This window comes from Pteropus vampyrus, unplaced genomic scaffold (assembly GCF_000151845.1).
Source record: "Pteropus vampyrus isolate Shadow unplaced genomic scaffold, Pvam_2.0 Scaffold189, whole genome shotgun sequence".
Classification (NCBI taxonomy): Eukaryota; Metazoa; Chordata; class Mammalia; order Chiroptera; family Pteropodidae; genus Pteropus; species Pteropus vampyrus.
In genome coordinates, this window is record NW_011888970.1 from 206068 (window position 1) to 214840 (window position 8773).

General features: G+C 53.2%; 1 protein-coding gene across 9 annotated transcripts in view; it reads left to right on the forward strand.

Moving 5' to 3' along the window:
* Positions 1-67: 67 nt before the first annotated feature.
* The window catches only part of GOLGA3 (golgin A3), a 41538-nt gene continuing 32832 nt past the window's right edge, over positions 68-8773 (forward strand). The window contains exons 1-4 of one of the 9 annotated variants that reach the window (XM_011371365.2): positions 549-903; positions 2512-2613; positions 5449-5757; positions 7825-8103. In XM_011371365.2, coding sequence (XP_011369667.1) covers positions 5631-5757; positions 7825-8103 — 406 coding nt within the window. In that variant the 5' untranslated portion in view covers positions 549-903; positions 2512-2613; positions 5449-5630. The other 8 variants (XR_896538.2, XM_011371362.2, XM_011371368.2 and 5 more) reach the window with 8 other exon arrangements.

An 8773-nucleotide genomic window follows, 5' to 3' on the forward strand; every position in this document is an offset into this window, starting at 1 on the left:
GGGGCCGGAGCCCGGGACACGCCACTTCCGCCGGAAGCTCAATTGTCCAGCCTCCAGTCGGAGTTCGTCCCGCAAGTCAGGAAGCTGCGTCTGTACGCGGGAAAGAGCCGCGGACTCTCTTTCCGCAATCCGCCTCCGGCCGGTTGTGAGTGGGCTCGTCCCGGGCCCTGCGGCCGGAGCAGTTCCGGCCCGAGGGCGGCTGCCGGCGAGAAGAGGACGTTCTCTCCCCCGGAACGGAGGCAGCGCGCGCGGGCTGTTTCCCGGGGGCCCGAAGTCGCCGCAGCGCCGCGCCCCGCCCCTCGCGCGGCCACGTCTCCGCTAGAGCCGCCGGGCTGGGCCGGGCCGCCGTCGCGGCTTCCTCAGCACCCGGGTGAGGGTCACGGGAAGCTCCCAGGCCGGGTTCCGCCGGGGAGGGCGAGACGGCGCCCGGGGGCCAAGGCGGGGTCGGGCGCACCCGGAGGGCCGACCGCGTCTCCTCCTGGAGCGGCGACGCCCAGCGCTCGTCTGGCCCCTCACGGTTGGTAGCCTCGGGGCCTGGAAGCCGGCCGGTGCAGGTGTTAGCGGAACTGGCCTCGTAAATGTCCTTACATCCGAGCCCTCCGGAACGCTGTCTGCGTGCGACGGGACGTGGTTTGTCCCAGAGATGCCCGCAGCTGCTGTTGGAGCTGCTTAGAACCCTTCAGGCAGCGCGGGTCCTTTCGCAGAGGTGCTGTCGAGCTGACAAGCGTGACATGGTGCCGCGTGGTTTGTGCGAAGCCGGGCTTAAAGAATCCGTGTGGCTCTTTGCCTCTCCCTCCACCTGGATTCCGTCTCGTTCCGGTGTTAGAGGCGTCTCTCCGGTGCAGTGGGTGCAGTGATACTTTCCGAGGGAGTGGGCCCGGCCTTACCACTGGTAGGAAGCAGGTGAACAGCTCAGACTTCAACAGATACTTGTTGCCTGTCAGTCGTGTGGCACTGTTCACTTAGATCCTGAGATACAGGGGTGAGGTCCCTGCCTTCGCTGAGCTCGCGCTCCAGGGGACGGGTTCAGACAGTAAGGAGGTAATTGCGGAGAGTATTGGGTGGTGCTTGGGTGGGTCTGTCGGTGACTTTTGAGCCAAGACCTTAGTGACAGACAGGAAGCCAGTTGTGCAAAGTTGTGGAATAAGACTTTTCCAGCAGTATGAATCCAAGTCCGAAGGCCCTAAGGGAGGAGTAAATTTGGTGCGCTCAGGTGGACAAGGGTGACAAAGGTGTAATGAGAAAGGAGGAAACTGAGAGGGACCAGGAGGGGCCGGAGGGAGGGGCCGGGCGGTGCGCAGCTTCCTAGTTTATGGTACAGGCTTGGATTTTATTGTCAGTGTTGGAAACCACTGGGACGTTCTAAGCCATATACAGGTGACTCACGGGTTTTTTAAACTTTGAATTTTCTCTTTAATATTACAAGCAACCCTTTACTGGAGTGGTAGCTTTCAGTTACAGTCTACCTTGAATAGTGAGAAAAAGAAATAAAATTGATCTGACATTACTCAGATTCAAAAGTAGCCTGTTTAACTTAATTTTAGTTTTTGGCTAGTTGCTTTAAGCAGCAGCGTACCTCCTTAAGTGAGAATGTATTCAGTTGGCTTTTAAGTACCAATTTTGACAAGTGCCCGTTGAAAGGAAAACGCTAATAACAGCTACCATTTATTGAGGGCATGGGACAGACCCTGTGCCATGTTGCATTTAATCCTGGCAGAAATTTTGTATTCTTTTTTTTCATCCTCTTACTTACCGGCTAAGAGTGGTTAAGAAATCTGTTTGCGATCTCACAGCTTAGGGCGGGAGAGTCAGGACTTGAAGCTGAGATGTCCAATGCCTGAGCCTGTCATTTGTTCACGTAGTGCTCTGCACAGTGACACGAGCTTGCCAGGGTTTTCACTTTGTTTATAGGTCCCTGTTTACTTTTAGTTACTAGTATGGCCTCAACTAGACATTATTGTCTTAAGGAAATTCTGTTTTAGCTTTGCCATACTCTGTTGTTTCACAGTGTCAACAGGAACAACTTAAGGTGGAGCTGTTAATGTGCACATATCGAACTCGTGTAATCTGCTGTGTGAGGGAAGCTAGAAGTCACATATGTGCCTGAGACAGTGCTTTCTCCGTATGAAGTCCCTTGCTATCAGACAGGGTTGAACCTAGAGTTAAGTACACTTGGCAAATTTCTAAGTGGTAGCTTTGCCCAGTCTTTTCCCTCCAAGAAACAGCAGAATGCGGCTAGCCAAAAATGGTACTATAATAAGACTGACTTTTTAATGTTTTTTTTTAAACCAGTGCAGTGCACGTTGCTAATAACAGCTTCCTTGTCTGCCTCTCCTCCTCATCCTGTTTTTGTCAAAAGTCCGAGGTCATGAGGCCCTGAACGACTGAGTCATGCTAAGTAAAATTCACAGGAGACCGAGGATGGACAGACTGCCGGTTTGTTATCCACGGGGAGGAGTGTCACCTCCCCAGGGTGCTTTGGCCAGTCAGTGAGTTCTGTCTCTTGTCTAGCTTCAGGAAAAGCGTGTGAATAGGAGCCACCTTCATGAGTTACTAGAACAAGCCACAGTCATGGGTCTCGTGTCCTGGACGGCTGCACCAGCTCGCTCTGGAGTGAGTAGGACTACTTGGGAATCAAAAAGTTTCTTGTTTAGTAAGAAATCCAAATAAAGAGAACTAAACGAGTAGAGTATGTGATGGTATTGGGCTCAGACAGCTGACACGTTCGTTTCCATATTTGGTGAGACTTCATCAGCAGACCTCGATCTCAGCTAGTGCTCCCTTTCCCAGGCAGTGTCAAGGTCAGGTGTTGTCACCACGTGCCTCGGTGTCACATTTGCCTCTGCAGCACCCTGGCTGCCCCTCTGCTCTCCCTTGTCTGTTTGGCAGGTTCTGTCTTTAGGAGATGAGTCCAGTCTTGCAGGCTGCGCTTCTCTACCTTCTCGTCCAGGTGACATTGCTTATCTGGCCTGCGGCCTCCCACTTGGTACCCTCAGGGGCGTTCTTTGTCCCTCATTGGAACTGTAGCTCCCAAGTATTTGTAGTTGGAATAGTTTTCCTGTATTTGAAAAGGCAGTGCTGATGCTCATGGATGCAAACACTGTATTTTGTTTCGGAACCACTAGCTTGGTCTCTAAAGGGTGGAAATTGGCAGAGCCAAAGCTTTTACATCAGCAGCCTGCGGTGGGCAGCACCGTGAGTAGGGTGCGTTTAGCGGGGCCGCCTTGGTGGTGGTTTCTGCTTCCAGGGATCTTGGAGCACGACGGAGGAGATGGGCATACACACGGTCGTAGTGTGCTGTGCACGCAGGGGCATCGTGACGGCAGAAGGGAGTGTGCCCGGCCAGGTGCTTTACGTGAGGCCCAGGAGAGACTTCAGAGCAGCACCTAGTGGTAGACGTGGAGTGATCTATGGGAATTTGCCTTGTGGTCCAGGCGAGAAAGGCATCTGTAGCAGAGGGACCAGCTCCCGCCTGAAAAGCACTCGTGTCATTGCGTGCATCACGGGGAGCACTACAGTGATTTAGACATCTTCACCCATGTGTCATCACAATACAAACATTTTTCTTTTGTTGAGGAACTTGTCAGGGTGACTACGTGCAGTGTGCCGTGTACAGTGACAGTTAATTCCGTGCTCCCCCATGTTTGTTGTTACACATCATCTGTCCCTGAAGTGGCCAGCCTGAGATGCAGGGCACAGCTTGGCTATCCTGTGCTGATGTGCCTCACCTTGCTCTTTAAAGGGCAGTCTCTCTAGAGCATCTCGTCCCGGCCGGGCTAGCTTCCTACACCTGCTGCCCAGCGAGTTCCTAGGGTTGTGGCTGGGAGGCAGGCTTGGTGGCATTGCAGTGGTCTTCCATGGAGCTGGGACCCTGCGAAGCAGTGATATTCAGATGGGTCTCTGGGATGTGCGGGTATAGGTGTGGAGCCTCCAAGGGTCCATCTCCTACCCCCCACCTGGGAACCTGTCTGGGATGAAAGGGGTGACCAGTGATTGTAAAGACAGCGGCGGGAGTGAGAACCCGTCGTGTCGTGCACGGGGTCACGTTTTGGCCAGCCTCGATAACGCCCTTCATTTCTCTGATTCAGACGTCATTTCAGTCTTGGAATGTTTCCGTGAGCCAGGCGCCATGAGCCAGACAGGTGGCCAGTGCTTTCTGGCGAGCGGCAGTGGATCACAGTTACTCGTGTTTTCACTCACGTCTATTCACAGTCCTTGTTGGTACAAACCCTTAGTGCTAGTCTCATGCTTAATAGTAGATCCAACCTTTTTCTATTCTTAACAGCACTAGTACTAACTCTTAGTGTCTTTGGCTTGTAGGGTGCCAGGCAGCAGAGGGGAGTGTGTGGGTCATTTAGCTGCAAGCCAAACACTCCTGAGTCTGCACAAAAGGACATTGTCATCACTAGTCATTCACTACATTGGTGGAGCAGGTGATGCCAACCAGCGGCGGGTACCTGTTCTCGGGTGACAGGCCGAGAGAGGATTATCAGTGTAAATGCTCCTGGAGGAACAGGCACACCGACGTCCCCCTGCCACTGAGCAGTGTCAGCCACTCCTGTGAGGGCCACCACCTAGGCTCTGGTCTTAAAATGACTGTGGGATTTGTAAGCTGGATTGGAAAGTCATGTAGCTTTTTGTCCTGAAACATGTGAAACACACAACGGAACATAGGATGACATGAAACCTATTTTAAAGGAAGTAAATGCCAGCGTTTCTATAGATTAAAGAATAGGTCACACCTTATCTGTTGGTGAAATGACAGTATCCTCAGTACAGTTCAGAAGCGAAAACCAGCTTCTTCCTTAACCTTAGCCTAGATCCTGCTAGAAATGAAAGACAGGACTGGTCACCTGCCATGAGATGCGCTCTCTGCCCCCCATTCCAAGGCGGCTGCCCTTCCATGTGTCCTTGACACCGCCGCGCCCCCCACTATACAGCGTATAGTTCCCACGTTCCCTGCAGCTGCTTCTTTCACTTTGCCCTCCTGGTGCTGAGCCGGGTCCCTGGCACCGTCCCCAGGCCTCCTGGAAGGGAGCTTACTGTGAGCCCTCTGAGCACCTAGGCCTGTGTGTCCCTTGTGGAGGCCACTGGCCACACACATGTGGCTCTTTACTCTCAAATAAAAACTCATTCCTCAGTCGCTCAAGCCCTACCCCCCCACCTTCATGGCACCTGTGACAATTACAGTACAAATTACTGAGCTGCTCTGTCTCGTCAGAACCATCTTTAGCCAGCACCAGTAGCCAGCAAGCGCCTTAGAGGTGGCCCAGGCGTGGCTGGTTCCGCCTTTCACCTCAAAGCCCAGGATGTTGTGTGTGCTCAAGGCTTGTTTGTCGAATGAATAAATCTGTATTTGTTTATTATACAGATGCAAATTGGGAAGCATCGTTTCTTTAAATCTGACAAATGGAGTTTCATAATATTTTCTATTTTCTCTCCTGTTAGGTGTCATGACCTTATTTGGTTTGATTTCAAGCCATTCATGAGACTTTAAGTCTTTTTCTGAAAATGGAAAACCGAATGCCATCCTTCCCAGGAGCTCAAGGCTGTTGCGATGGCAGAAACCAAACCTGCCAACAGCTCGCTTGCGGCCCCTGAGCGTCAGCCCCACCTGTGTCGTCCTGACCATGGACGGCACGTTGGCTGTGCAGGATGGCCTCTTGGAGGATGGACCCAGCAATGGTGCCACAGCTCACCCCGACGCCCTCCCGACACCCCTGGGCTCGCCAGCTCCGCCTGACCAGTGGGACGAAGGTCAGTGTCAGTCACCAGCTCCTCTGCGTGCTGCAGATGTTCTGCCCCTGAGCGGGAGGACATGGCGGGGAGACCACGTGATGGGGGAGACCGATGTTTAAGACCACGATGAACTTTTCACTCAAAGTGTGTTTTTGGTAATCAGATGAGTGTTTTGCTTAGTTGGCACCAACTTTAAATCGAGTGCCATGTGTGTTAAACAGAGCAGGGAATGTCCCACTTCTGCCCCAGCAGGGCGGAGCGGGAGTGGCCACTGACACGGCGTTGGTCACTAACAGCCCATCTGGCTGGCCGGCCGGCCGGCTGCTGAAATGTTGCTAACTGGAATCCATTAATGCTTCCGTAGTGATCTGAGGATTATCAAATCACATTTGCCTGTTAGCCGATGAGTTACTTGTCCATCACAGATGCAGGGTAAATTATTCACTCAGGTCTCGTGCCCTTTCCTGCTCAGGGAGTTCAGCACAGTGTGTGCTTGGAAATTGTCGAGTATATATGTACCGACTTACTAGCAGCAGCTGCATTCTGATTCTTGTAAAATGGTGTGTTTTTCAGACATGCTCTGAAATGGCTTTGCTGATTAGTGCTTCTTAAATGTCAGGTGGGGCCAGTAACAGTGTGGACCCTGGACCAAGGATTCCACAGCGGGGCGGGCAGGGACCCAGCTCTTAGATCCGCCACAGAGTGTGATGAACCCTCTGGAGGGACCCTTGATTTATGCTGGCCTCACTCTTCTGTGTAAACAGCAGATTCGTGGTGCCTGCATCTCAGGTGGCCACGAGGCTGAAGACACACATGGAAAACCAGCACTTGGGAGCGCCCGTCATCATCGACATCTGTCCATATCAGGCTTCCGTTTGCAAACAGTAGTCCTGTTTATTGGGCCTTCCTACTTTTAGATATTTTTAAAGTGCAACGTGATGCTTGAAAATCACTTTGTTATGTAAACAGTAAGGTTTTAGAGACTCCCAGATCTATAAAGCCATCAGAAAGTGGTATGGAGCGGACTAACTCATATCTGAAATGCAAGACTCCGCCCCCCGCGCCGCACACTCAGCAGACCGTGCGTCAGGGCTGCAGTCGGGCCCCTGCCATGCTCTGCGCCCACGGCTCTTGTTTGTGCTCTGCTTTCCCTTTCGGGGAGGCATGGCTAAGTAGCTCCGTTAGTGAGGACTCACATTTTAAGTGACGAGAACTTTCCCAGATGCATGCTGGGACCTCACGGAACCACAGGGTGCGGCGTTAGGGCCGTGCTGCCCTGCCTGGAAGCCCCCTCCCCCCACACGCCATCTCGGTTCTCCCACGGCCGGCCAGTGGCCCACTAGGCTGCACGGCAGGGAGAAGACTCGTCGTTGAACTGTAAGGAGTCTGTCTTCTCTTTTCCTTCTGCTAAGGAAATCAGTTTTAGTTCGTGCACAAACACGTGTGTGCGCACGTGTTCGTGGGTGAAGCTGAGCTTCCTGTGGTGTGTGGTCGGCACTGTTTGGACTTGGGTTTTACCCAGCAGGTCGCCGCGCGGAAGCATGGACTCTGGGTTCTGTGCTCAGATCTGCCGCGGCCGTCCCGGTCAGCGGATCCACCTCTTTGCCTTAGACTTCTCATTTTGGAGGATGTTTATACTTTGGAATGACTGGAATCAGCCCTTTGTGACTATGGCTCTGATTAGCTCTGTGGTTACCAACACCTGTTGGAAACGTTGTCAGCTGTGTTTTAAACATTTGTTTTCTTTTGCTATAGGTTTAAAACAAACTTTCATAAGATTTCTCATGGTCTTATTTAAATGAAAAGAACCTGTTACTACCGAAGTTCTGCAGCCCGAGTGCGGAGGGTGAGGGCACCCAGGGGTGACGGTGCCAGGCCCTGAGAGGCAGAGCAGCTGGTCCCACGTCTCCCGCCCCCCGGAGAACGAGGGCCTGCCGCCCGCCCAGATTGGACAGATTCGGAGTCTGGCGCTTGCTCTTGCTCACGTCTCTAGCGTCTCTCTTGTCCCGTTTTGGCTGCATGTCTGAAAAACAGCTTGGCCCGGTCGTTACATCCGTGATGGCCCAGCCCCGTTCTCTCTTCCAGGTGCCAGCGTCGAGGCAAACAGAGCTGCAAGTGAAGGACGAAGCCTGGACGTACCCAACAAGGGGGACACCTGTCAGAATGGGCCGACGCCACAGCTCCCAGACCCTCCGTCGGCTCTCAGTCCCCCCACAAGCCCCATGGGTCCTGATGCCCCTCCAGGTGTGGCTGGTTTCCATGACAACCTAAAGAAGTCTCAGGGGCCTAGTGCTGAGGGCAGTGGTAGAAAAGAAGCTCTGCAGTCTCTCAGGCTCAGCCTTCCTATGCAAGAAACGCGGCTGTGTAAGCATCCGATCCCGCCGCCCCCTCCCGTGTCCCCTGTCACTCGCCATCTGCAGAGGCACACGCCCTCCCAGTCACTGCTCGTCCCTCTGCCATGCACCATTTTGCTATTGTGGTGGATTGTGTGTTAATCAGATAACTCTACTTTAGAGAATGCACCGTCCTGGTCCGATCCGAGGGGCCTGTGTGCGCGTCGTCGTCACCCTGGGTGGCGAGCAGGCAGCCAGTGGGAACTTAATCTCGAAGGTTACACTTGGAAAGCTCTCTTTTATGACGTGTTTTATTTAGCGTTTATTTCGTGCTGATCCCTGCGTATTGAGGGGTGAACAGGTCACACACTGGCCACCTGTGATGAGCCAAAGAAAGCTCCAGGCCTTTGTCTACCACGTGCTTTCTCGTCATTTCATCTCACGGGACCACGCCACGCGTACTGTTTTACCCCGCACCCCGCTTTCAGTGCCTGTGTGATTCAGCGCCTTTTCATATGACCCTTTCCCGGCCTCTCTAAACAGATAGGTTTGGGGTCATTGTTAAAATGGGATCACACGTTCCCATTATTGCACGTTTTTCTCACTCAGCATTTTCACGTGGCGATTGCCCCCGTTGTCTGCTGCAGCTCGATTCACTCTTAGAAGGCTGGTCGGGGGCCTCTGCAGCCCTCCATCGGCCG